Raw genomic sequence first — 12,016 nt, forward strand, 5'->3', positions numbered from 1 at the left:
ACTTCTTTTGCTTCTGCTATGAGGAAGCAAGAATTACTTTTTTCACTTCTGTTCCTCCTTGAATAGGTGAGCTATACAAATTGATTTGCATGCTGGTTCACTTAAGACTGAATTCAGACTTGCTTTGTCAGCCACGTTGTACAACAGGCCAGAGTAACTTCTTGACAAGTAACTAAAGCGGAGTATCTCTGCGTGTTATACTCTACAGCACTTGCTAGTAATTTATGCTTGTATTTGTAATTGTGTTTACAAGTCCTCTTATAGAATGCTTGTTTCTATTCATATATGCCTTAATAAGCATAATACTCTCTGTAGTGGAAATAAACTGAAATTGTAGGCTGCATATTGTTATGGAGCTGAGTAGTCTAAAAGGAAAAAAAGTTAAACCCTGATTCTTGCCTACAGGTTTGGTTAGAATGAGTATTTCTGGTTCAATAGGTGCAAGAACTTGCATGTTTAACTGAATTCCATTCTTCACTAGTGTAACTGATCAGCAAAAGAAGTTTCCATTCAACATTGTCAATGCTGATCATAATCAATAGTTTTGTTTTAACACCGATCCAAACACAAATGTGTACTAAACTCCACACCATTCTAAAATTATTGATGTGCACTGTTTAATAGCTAATGCAACATTTGGAGACACTGCTGAAATGTTTGAGGAGAAAAGGAAGAGAGGGAGGGGACTTCTCAGGATAGACCAACTTGAACACAACACATTATCCTTTTTTTGGAGCCAGGATGGACTAATTTCTAGATTCTCTCCCACATCCTTGTCTGGTCTTCAGGAAATCTTTCATTTCTTATTAAGCCTTCTTCACTGGAGTCCGTTAGGTACAGAATCATGAGCAAATATATTCTGGTGTAGTTATATAATTTGCAAGCATAGCTAATTTAGCTTTAAAAAATGTTAAAGATTGATCATCCTGACTACCCACATAACACAGTTGCACAACACATAGGTGCAAACCAGCACGTTATGTACCATGAGTAATGAAACTAGTGAGCCAAGACATAGCCCTGTGAAATGCTGGCCTCCTCTAAGAAGTGCTGAATATGAGCTGAAGTTGAGGTTGCCAGCATCTAACAAGGCTGTCTTGCTTTATGGATTTGTGTTAGGCATTTTGGACTAACATGAACTGGTCTTTGCCCATGCCCTCAAGCCTTCCTACCTTCAAATAGTACGGCTGCCTACAAGCTGTTGATGGGAATGATCCCTGGTCCACGTAAACTTGTGGACCATACTTGGGATAGTTCTGAAGGATGTGATTAGTGCAAGTTAAACGGTTCCATGAACCTTTCCAACAACTTTTTAAAGTAGAAAATAGAGTTCTGGGGCCTAGGAATGATCCCTGGCACTGTATAAAATACAGACATTGTGTGAATTTATTCCTCTCTTTTTTTTTTTTTTTTTTTGTATCAGAGGAGTGTTTTTTCTTGATTTCAATGACTGGGCCTTAATAAGGTTGCTGTTTGCTGCTTTATGGGTCTGGGGGCCAAGAAATGTGGCTTTCTGCTCACACAGGTTGTGAGCTGATAGTGTTTGGAGTAGCATATTCAGCCCACCGTGCATATTCTTCCACTGTAAGGCTGATTTGAAACTCCACTCTTGTTTAACAAAGAAAATTTAAAAAAAAACCACGAACCCAACAAAACTTCTTTACTATTATTTTGTTCGTGCTCTCTGTCGTTTTAACTTCTGTAGCTTGATGTGCCTGATGCTCCACTCCAAACAGGAAAAAACAAGTCCTTTAAACCTGTTTATTGGGTTTGATCTTTTGTCTGCATACATCAGCAGGATGGTAAATGTAAATCGTATGGGAACATTCTACCCTCGTACACAGACATCCAGGTTGCTAGCTGTACTCAGGAGTGACATTTGGTTACATCTCTGAAAGTATCAATAACACTTTTGTAATTGTGATGCAAAATTAATGTTTCGCTTATTTACGTTTTGAGTCTTTTTGCATGCAGAAGTGAATAAAGGGTACATAAAATATATCATATAAAAACAGTTTCTCACCTACAGTATAAAAAATAAGTGTTGACCATCTTTTTCAGGATGTGAATATCTCTGAACTTATGAAGAAGCTAGATATTCTTGGAGATAATGGGGTAACAAATTTTTAATTTCAAATATACCTCTAGTTTTATGGTTCTTTTAAAGCATTTTTTTTCCCCACAGCAGAAAATAATGTTCAAGAAAATGCAAAGAGTGATTTTTACATGCCTATATTTGTATAAACAATATGAATGGTTAGGTACTGCTTTTACAAACTTAAAAGAAACTCTTTCAGTTAAACTGATGCTAGTGAAAAGTGTATTTTCTGAAGATAGGATTTGATCTTGGCTGAATGGCATGAAAACAAGTCACTGCAGTAGGCAGAGAGAAAAGATATAAAACTGGCTAGGGGAGAAAAATAAGGAAGTCAAAGGCAGACCAAGTTATTCCTGAATTTTTTCTCTTGAGTAATAATAGTAGCACCTGCTACTGTGAAGGATGCCTCTGCCAGGAGTGGATTTGCTGGGAGAAAGGGCAAGGATAACTGGTTTCCTTTCTTCTCCTGTAAAAAATCTTGGTCACGCGGCTGGGGCACAAACACCCATGGAACAGGGTCCACTTTAAAGGTAGCTTTAACGATTTGAGGTCTTTCTAATACCAGTTTTAAGATTTACTTTTCATGTTGAAAGTTCTGTGGAGGTTTTTATTGTACTTGCTCTTTCTTTGCATTGTTTTCATTAATGGGAAATCTAGTTCTGAAGTGTATGGGGGGAGATTCACTTGCTGCAGGGCTATAGTCCAGCAAACTGGCATTTTTCTGGCTATAAAAATAAGACATTTCAAAATCCCTAACAGAAACCACTTAATTTTCATTGAATAATGAACTGTTGCAAAAGTGTTGTACTGAAATAGAGCAGAGACTAAGTACCGTTGGTTTGGCTGTTAATACTTTCAATCATGGGATCCTTTCTGGGCATGTTTATAAAATGCTAAATGTTATAGCTGATTTATTCTTTAAAGTACAGTTAAAAATTATCACTTGTGTTGAAGGATGGGTTAAAATCCAATTTAAAATGTATCTTTTTGTATTTTAGAATTTGAGAAATGAAGAACAGGTTGCAATAATCCAAGCTGGGACTGTCCTTTCCCTCTGTGAAAAGGTAGAATTCAGTAAAGATTTTTTTTTTTCTGCCTAAAGACTGACCATATCTTCTAAGAGATCACATAACTTTCTCAGGGAAGCATGGCTTTTGTGTAAAAGTCATCTGGATTGGAGCATGTATTCATCCTTACACTACTGTTGGGATTGTGATGTCTTGGAGTAAAATCAAACTTACAAAATAAACCCAATTTAAAAATAAAAACATGTTTTGGAGATATTGCCTTAGAATAAAGTATTAAAAAGCCACTTAACAAAAGAGACTTCATTCTCAGAAGCGCCAATGTCCTCAGCTCTCTGGGAGCAGGGTGCTGTTAAGTCTTCTGTAAGTCATACCACCATAGTCCATTTTGGGCTCATTTCTGTATATGCCTGAAAAAGCTCCAAGTGGTCTGTGGTCCTTTCCTCCATAAATTACTGGGCATAGATAGTGGAAAAAGTAGTTTGTACATGATAGGTAATCAGTCAGGTCACTCAGTTCTGCATGACTAGTTCTTTACTTCTCCAATTACAGAGCGAATATAATCTGTATATGAATAAAGATGACATTTAGAACTAAGACTTGCCTTTTTCTCTAAAGAAGCTTTGTCCTTTTTGTAGGTTTCTATTAAAGCTTTCCTAGATGCATTTTTTTAAATTCAGAATCAAACTTTAAAATTAAAATTTGAGCATTTTGTAGTAATTGCTTTAATTGGTATAATTTTGATAATCTACTTATCTAAATATCTTAATGTAGATAACCTAAATTAGGTAATTTAATAATCATTGATTTAAGTGAGTAATTGCTATAAGCAAAATAAAAATGAGGAAAAGCATTTAAATCCCTATGATTTTCATTGAGTTATAGTATTAAAAAGAGGAGATGATGATCATAGTCCTTTACATCCAAAAAGAAAAGTGGAAGAACCCCAGTAGCAAGGCTAAGATGGAGAGCATAACTGGCCAAACTTTAGGGACTGAACTGGGTTATTATTCTTCAAGTAAATTAGTGCTTGTGCAAAAAGTGCCGCCGGAATTAGTGAGCTTGTCTAATTTGTGTCAGAGTGGTGCAAAACAGAAGATACACTTTGTTATTTATAAGTTATTTCCTTTATCAGCTGAAATAATTCCTTAAATGAATAGAAACATACACTTACAATGAAGACTTTATTTGTTTATGCTAAAGTTGTTCTATAATTTCATTTCACTTTTTTATTCTTTTTTTGACAAAATTTCTGCCAGTTCCTAGTTTGCCTTAACTTATTTTTTTTGTGTGTGTGCTCTTATATAATCTGGTTATTACAGAAATTGAACAATCCATTGGAAAGATGGAGATTTTACTTTTATAGGTAAATAGACTGCATTTAAAGAATGAGATGAAAATAGTTCATGTTGTCTATGGACTCTATCCATATTATGTCATTTTAGTGAAGTGCCTTGCAGTAACCTGATAAGTACAAGCTGATAGCAAATTGAATCAAGAGGGTACTCTGAAAAGCATGAAACCTTTTCCTCTTTTTCATGGTACACATTTGAGGTATAGGTTAATCAAGTGACTCTGATTTTCTCCATAACAGAAGGCACTATCCACGGCAAAGTTTACTACGACAAAGAATAAGAAAATAGTCTTATGTTGTCCTTAACAAAACAAAAACCATACTATGTGTCATACTATCATTTTTTACAGCACAGAAAAAAAATCAGACAAAATCTGATAAGTAAGACTTGGATGATTGTTTTAACATAAGTTCTATTGCGTGCATATACTGAATTTAGATTAAAGGAAATTTAAAGCAACTACACTGCCTTCTCCACTGTAATGTAACCCCCTCAGATGTCCCTCTAAATAAGGTTCAAACAGCTTCCTATATGCATTCCTATAGTTCCTTAATTACAAGAAACTATCACATATAATCATCTCACAACGGGACCTTTCAGTAGAGAAATGGTACTACAGACATTGATGTTGTGCTAGTTATATTCACATGTGCTAATTAATCACACTCAGTGTTTGTTTAGATCAAATCTATTATACTCAGCCACTAAGTGATCTTTTGGAAATCAAGCTGCCAGGCAAGGAAGGTTTCTGGGTTCTGCTGGCACAATTCCAGAAGCTTATTTTGGATGCTACAGCTGATTATGAATCCTAAATACGTGGTTGTCTCTTCTGTATCCTTTGGTTCCAGGAAGGCTTACAGACATGGGAAGATCAGAATCAACATTTAGTTTGGCATATCATTCATACCTTCAAAAAATTAGACCTCTAATTTTTGCAAATAACCCTTCATTTGCAAATATTGAGGGTAGCTGTGAGAGATCCCGAGGACTTCCCATTTCTACTGATTTCAAAGGTTCAGAATGCTCACAGTCTTGCAGAATCCTTTATCAGCGGTGAGGCTTTCCTTAGGAATATCTTCAGTCTGTCACCTTCAAAATGAAGGAAACAAAGATGATGAGAATAGAATCACTGGGGCATATGGTGTTCCTGTTCACTTTTTTCAAGCTAAAGCTAAACCTACTAAGTAGATAAAATAAGTTTCCATTTTTATCCACCAGTCTCTTAAATAGTGGAAGGTCCAAAAGGATGAACTAATGAATTCGCATTTTGCTTATTTGTAAACTTATGTTTGCAGATTTTCTGTCTAAATCTATGGGGGAAAAAATGGATATGTCATTAATTCCTTTGAGTCTGAGCCCCAATGACCTCACCAAAATGCTAAATTTAAAAAGTCAATGTGTAATGCTTACCAAAGGGATTAAAGTAAATAGGAGTAATCTAGTATTAGTAAGCGAAGCATTTGAGGAAAGTGATAATTATCAGTGGCAAAGCTACAGCTGGTCTTAATGGGAGCTGGCACTACAAAAAGAAGCATTAGTCTAAACTATGCTCTGCAAGTTAGTCATTGATCCTGATGGTAGACCAATAAGGAAATGAAACAAAACAATTCAGAACTGACTGAGCATTCCCACCCATTCCAATAGACTTAAATGCTAAATATATATATCATCCTGGTGACAGTAACTAAGCAAGAACCTTCTATCCATGCATTTTGCTGTTAGAGTATGTAATTTTACCTTTGATAGGTTTCTACAGTCCTCCATTCTGCCTGTTTTCGCTACCTGTTTATTCATGTGTAACTTCAAAGTGAATAGATAAGGGGGAAGCATATGCCTGGGAGTGTTGGTAACAAACTTGCAAAATACTCTGCAGATTTTTCAAAAGCTCTGGTTTTTTTCATTTTTCATTTCTTCCTCTTCACACTGCTCTGTTCATGTAGTGGTTAAAACAGATAGAGGGGACAGAGGCTGCACTGACACAGAAGATGTTAGACCTGGAGAATGAAAAGGTAAGGAACAATAACAATATAACTCATCTATCTAAAACTCATCTCAAGGGAACATGTATAAACTTCATCACAGGTTGATTTGCTGCTTTTCACTGCTTAACAGAGATCACTTCATGGTAAAATAAGCAAGAGGTTTCTATAACAATTTATCGCTTGTATTCTTTGGGGTGGGATGGAACTGTCAATGCTATATAGCACAGAAATAGCAAAATATATACAGATTAGGACACGAAGGCATAACTTTACAGAGCATATTAACCAAACAGTCTTTGTGCTTTCTCTATGTATTAATTTGTCCGGCAACAGCATCATATTTTAATCTTGGGGTCATGATAGTAGAATTGTCAAGGATATTCCTTCAATCTCTGGTATTCAGCTTCCTGAGAAGTTGTAAAGACCTCTTACTCCAGATGACCTTTCTTGCCCCAAGGTCTTCATGCTTAAAGACAGAATGTTTTCTCAAAAGCAGTTTTGTCTTGCATAAGAAACTCAGTGCTATACTGACCTTATTTTTCCATATGTTGAACAAAGAGGTTTGGAATGAGTGATTTTATTGGTTTACCATGCATGCTGTGCTTCTCATCTTCAAATGGCTTTACAAACACTGATTAATCCTTGCCACACCTTTTACAGGTAGCTAAGTAATCAGCATTACATTCATCTTAACGAATGGGAACAGGGAGGTTAAGTGATTTGCCCAGGGCCACTGAAGAAGCATGTATTTGGGCCACAATCAAAAAAAAAAAAAAAAAAAAAAAGTGCTCAGACTGTTCCCTGTTGAGTGTAGTCTATCATACTGGTTGTACTTTATCATAGGTATGATCGTTTCCACATTTAGTATTTATTTTTTTTTATTTTTAACTCTTGTTATGGAAAAATGCAAAGGTGTTGGAGAGGGAAAGCGTCCCAAAAGTTAGATTGTTTTTATACAAGAAGTAGGAAAAAATAGTTTCTTTCTAACTTGGTTTATTATCTTCCCACTTATTATCTGTGATGTTTTCAAGTCTTACTCTGGATAGCCCTGTGTCTATTTGTTTAGCATAGCAATCTGAGAGTCTGCATCGCCAATGATTGACTCAATTGTGAAATGAGTTTAGAAATAATATTCTAGCGTGACACTTTCAGAAGGGCTGAGCACTGGCTTAGCTGTCCTTGGAACCCATATTAAGAGTTTGAGATCTTATTCTTGTTTCCATCCCTCTTGCTTTTTGTGGCCAGCTTTTACAATAGCTTTTAAAGAAGCAGCATGATCAGGGCAGCTGCATTGCTATTCTGGGATCTGTTGGTAGCTCTGACCCTCACTGTAGTCTTAGGCAAGTCAGTCTACTTCTCTGGTGTCAGCCACTTGTAAGCACGTAAGGACCAGGCCTGTACTTGGCTGTGCATCACACAGTGCACGGTGGTATTGCATCTTGTACAACAGCCATGTAGCTGTTGCTGTAATCCACATAAGGAAATAATGCCACCTGGGTAGTCAAGGTGGGATTCAGTTGCATTAGCATGGTGTCTAATGCCATATTACCTTCTTCAGAGTTCTGGAGATGTGCACAAGGGGCTGAGGAATGTCCTACAGGACCTGCTGGAGACCCCTGCCCTTCTGGACCAGCAGTTGAAGTAGCATGCCCTAAAATGGCTATAATAGCAATAGATGCCCATATGTGGGTAACTGACTTCCAGCCTCAAAATCAAAGTCTGACCTAAACTTTGGTTCTAATTTCAATATTAATTCGTAGGTAAATAAAAGAACTCCAAGTTTACAAAAAACCTGAATAATAGATATTATAGTTCTTAATAAAGAGAACAAATAGCAACTTACTCATCTGAGCCATCTAGTATTGGTCTTGTATGTTGCTGCTGTCGCCAATTATGAGTTGTTCTTAACAAGTGGGAGGTCATCTGTGGCTATTTTATGCTCTGAGCTGCTCCCAAGCATTAGTTTGCTGATCAGAATGGATTTGTTTTAAACCAGATGTTTGGAGTAAGAATTCATCATGGTTCATGCTTAGGCAAATTCTATGCCAGTGCTAAACAGACAGCCACCACAAAAAAAATGTTGGAAGTCCACATATATGTCTGAAGGTAAAATTTGGCCAAATAAGTGACTTTGGGGCAATCCCATATCCAATAAAATTAACCAGACCAGCAACATTTGATTTTTTTTTATATACTGTTAATAAAAGCTACAATCAATCATCTTAAGAACCCTATGTATTTTATTTGGCATTTATTCTATATGTTGGGAAATGCAAGAGGGGTTTTTTTTTTCATCGTTCTTTTTTCTATTCAACATATTAAATTCAATCAAAGGGCTTCTCTGCTTTCTGGACTACTACTAATTCTTTTGAGCATGAAAACCTGCCTTGAAAGAAAAGCTAATAAAATCAAGTAACTAATTTATGTTCTACATACTATCATCCAAAACACTCTGAAGGCATGTTTTGCAAGAGCACTATCACCAGTCAGATCTCGTTTGCCTATTTAGACAACCATTCAAATGTCCACAACTTTCTTGCAACATCATGTTTCTGGATACTGAGTTCCACTGAAATCCCACCCTGGGATATATAAAATATATCCCATATATAAAATATATATGTGTGTGTATGTGTATATATATATGCATATATATAAAAATGTAACTGTGAAAGTGAGTTTGATTTTAAAACCAAAAGCAAAAAGTCCCTGTAAATCCTAGGTATGTTGAAAACTTCTTCAGCTAAAGTCACTTAACCTCTCTGGGCATCATCTTACCCATTTCAAATTGGCTTCCTACCTTCACAAGTTGAGAACTGAGCTTTTACTTCTGCTTCTCTAATGCATCAGGGAATGTTGCTGCAGAACCCAGCCAGGGCCCTGCATGTTCTGGATTCCTGCCTAGAAGAACAGGCTAGAGGACACAGATTGTGGTTTCCCCATGATTCCTTACGGGTGCCCATTGGATATTTTCAGAGAAGCAGTAAAGTGCCCTCACCTGTGTTTCTCTCTTTCCTCCCTTGGCCTGTCCTGTGCATGTAATGACTATTGGACCACATGCATGCACATTCCCATTCACCTTTCAGCCTTTGTCTGCACTTCTGTCAGGTCAAGGCAGGTTTGTACACTGGTGTAGAGGTCTATACTTTATAGGTGCAACTCGTTAATACGATACACTTATTTTAAGTGCTAATATTGCAAATTTGATATTCCAGATATCTTTAGGATGAGTGTGGTCATTGACTATAGATTTTCTTTGCTTTCGAGTGGAAAGCTTACATAAAAATGATGGCATTTGTGGTTCTTCATGAATTAGGATAAAGAACAAACGCTCCCTTGTTTTTATTATTGCTCAGGACCTGTTCAGTAAACAGAAGGGTTATTTAGAGGAAGAACTCGACTACAGGAAGCAAGCTCTGGACCAGGCATACATGGTAGGAAAAGATCAGTCATTAAATTTTCATGTTTGAACAAATTTAATAAAACACAGGGGTTTTTTTTCTTTTCATTATAAATAGGATTCTTTTAAAATGGATTTATTTTTCTGCCACACTAGGAAATCAAATACTACTTAAATGGATCCTTCGGAAATGAATTATAGTGTTTAGAAGTGTAATGTTTTTGCATTGCATTTTTTATTCTAAAATGTGTGAACATCTTGTTAGTACATCTGGAATGGGAAGAGCTGATCTATGTGTGCACAAAATTATCACTGGTAAAATACACCAGAAATTACTAGAGAACTTATCCAATTTTGCTTTTTCCTAAGCATTTGTAAATATTATTGCTGCTAACCTATCCCAAGTTGGGAATGCCTGTTCTTCCTATGCGATTCCTTCCTGTTCTGTCCTATGCAACCTTACCTTCCCTAGTTTTCAAAAGGGAAGCTCCAACCTTGCCTTCTCTCAGCCTAACCAACACTTACAAATTATCTAGGAAATGGTAAATCTGCAGACTATTAACTTTGTTAATAGTGAGACTTCAGAAAATCAAAAAACAATGGCCTGAAGAATTATTTATACATTGTAAATATTTCTTATGGGGAAAATGTTTTCGGAAAAGAAGCAAGGTCTAGTGCTCAGAGCAGATAGCAGAGACAAAAGCAAGCAAGGGCTCTATTTCTAGCACTGTGACCTTGGGCAAGCCATTTAACCTCTCTGTGCAGCTGTTTGTGCATCACTAATATGGATAGAATTACCTACCTTACAAAGGTGTTATGAGGGCTAAAAGGATGTTGTCAGATGCTCTTGACCAAATATTGTCAGTCTGGATGCTGGTTTTTAATAGGATGATCCTAACCCCAGTAGTCAGGGACATACTGCCATGATTCCTTTCTTTCTTCATGCTTGGGAATACAGTTCTCTGTATTAATGTAAAGTTCTCCTGTGCGCTCTGCTCTGCAAAATACTGCAGTTTTGGTCAGTGCATGAGAATCTGGTTAGAAATCTGACAAACAGCAAGAGACTGATGAGGGATTAGTGCATTCAAGTATAGAAGCGTCCTCTCTTACTGCTTATGGCAACTTGGAACTAAGCCAGTGACGTAGACTTTGAGCAATGCATGGCAGGACAGTAGAGCCAGAGAGAGGGAGACAGTAAGATGTCTGTTGTTCACAGTTCTCCCTCTGGGCTTTTTATTTTATAGGATGGCTTAACAATTCAGTTACAGTTGAAGGGAATCTGTTAGTTTGCTTTAATCTTGTAAAGTACAGCATCAGGAGTTGGGGTTTTTTTTTCACGTATTGAGAGCAGACCTATAATCTGAATCTTTCTTAAATAGAAGAAATCAATCATTTACTAGAATGGGAAGCATCACCCAGGTGTAAGTCAGTGCCGGGAGGCTACGTGCACTCTGTGTGGAATGCTCCTCACTGCTCACAACTGCTGCTTTCTGTCTACCTGTCTGTGTCCGTCCTTCCCTCCCGCCGAAGGCTTCGCTTGCTAGCCTTCTCCTCTAGCTGTTGGTGGGTTGTTTGCTTGCTGGATTCAAATGGCAGCCTGTCTGTATGTGATTTGGGTTGCATTAGAAAATCCAGGAGCTGGAAGCCACGCTGTATAATGCCCTGCAGCAGGATCCAGGAAGGCGGGCGAGCGAGTCGCTGACCGAAGCCCAGAGGGAGGATTTGCGAGCTGCAGTGGAGAAGGTGCGGCGGCAGATCCTGAGGCAGAGCCGTGAGTTTGACAGCCAGATCTTGCACGAGCGAATGGAGCTGCTGCAGCAGGCACAGCAGGTAATCCTGGTTCTCTCTCCTCCCCCCTGTTGGTGTTACCTCCGTGGTTGCCGCCACTGCCCATACAACAGCATCACTTCACCCTCACCTCGTTGAGATACGCTTAGTCTATTCTTTGTATTGCCCCCACGCCAAGGAGAGGAGCAGTGTTAGGACCTGGTTGTGCTGGGCATGGTACACACACAAAATGAGTCACTGTCTCACTACAAGGTCCTGTTGCACAATCTGTTTCATGTGTGTACAACCACACAGTCTTCCACAGCACTCCAAGGGGAGCTTGTTGCAAGTTTAAGGCCTAAATTAGAAAAAGCCAGAATGGAAGGTTG

General features: G+C 37.7%; 1 protein-coding gene across 10 annotated transcripts in view; it reads left to right on the top strand.

The window, feature by feature from the left end:
* The window catches only part of JAKMIP1 (janus kinase and microtubule interacting protein 1), a 157,925-nt gene that overhangs the window by 124,804 nt on the left and 21,105 nt on the right, over positions 1–12,016 (top strand). For 8 of the 10 annotated variants that reach the window (XR_008577083.1, XR_008577081.1, XR_008577085.1 and 5 more), the window contains 5 exons: positions 2,062–2,115; positions 3,097–3,162; positions 6,419–6,487; positions 9,817–9,894; positions 11,487–11,690. Coding sequence is in view for 5 of the 10 variants with exons in the window: in XM_054825246.1 (XP_054681221.1) it covers positions 2,062–2,115; positions 3,097–3,162; positions 6,419–6,487; positions 9,817–9,894; positions 11,487–11,690 (471 nt within the window). In the remaining 5 variants the exon portion in view is untranslated. Of the gene's footprint in view, positions 1–2,061; positions 2,116–3,096; positions 3,163–6,418; positions 6,488–9,816; positions 9,895–11,486; positions 11,787–12,016 lie in introns of those variants that run through there. The other 2 variants (XR_008577084.1, XM_054825247.1) reach the window with 2 other exon arrangements.

The sequence above is a fragment of the Grus americana genome, chromosome 4 (genome assembly GCF_028858705.1).
Source record: "Grus americana isolate bGruAme1 chromosome 4, bGruAme1.mat, whole genome shotgun sequence".
Classification (NCBI taxonomy): Eukaryota; Metazoa; Chordata; class Aves; order Gruiformes; family Gruidae; genus Grus; species Grus americana.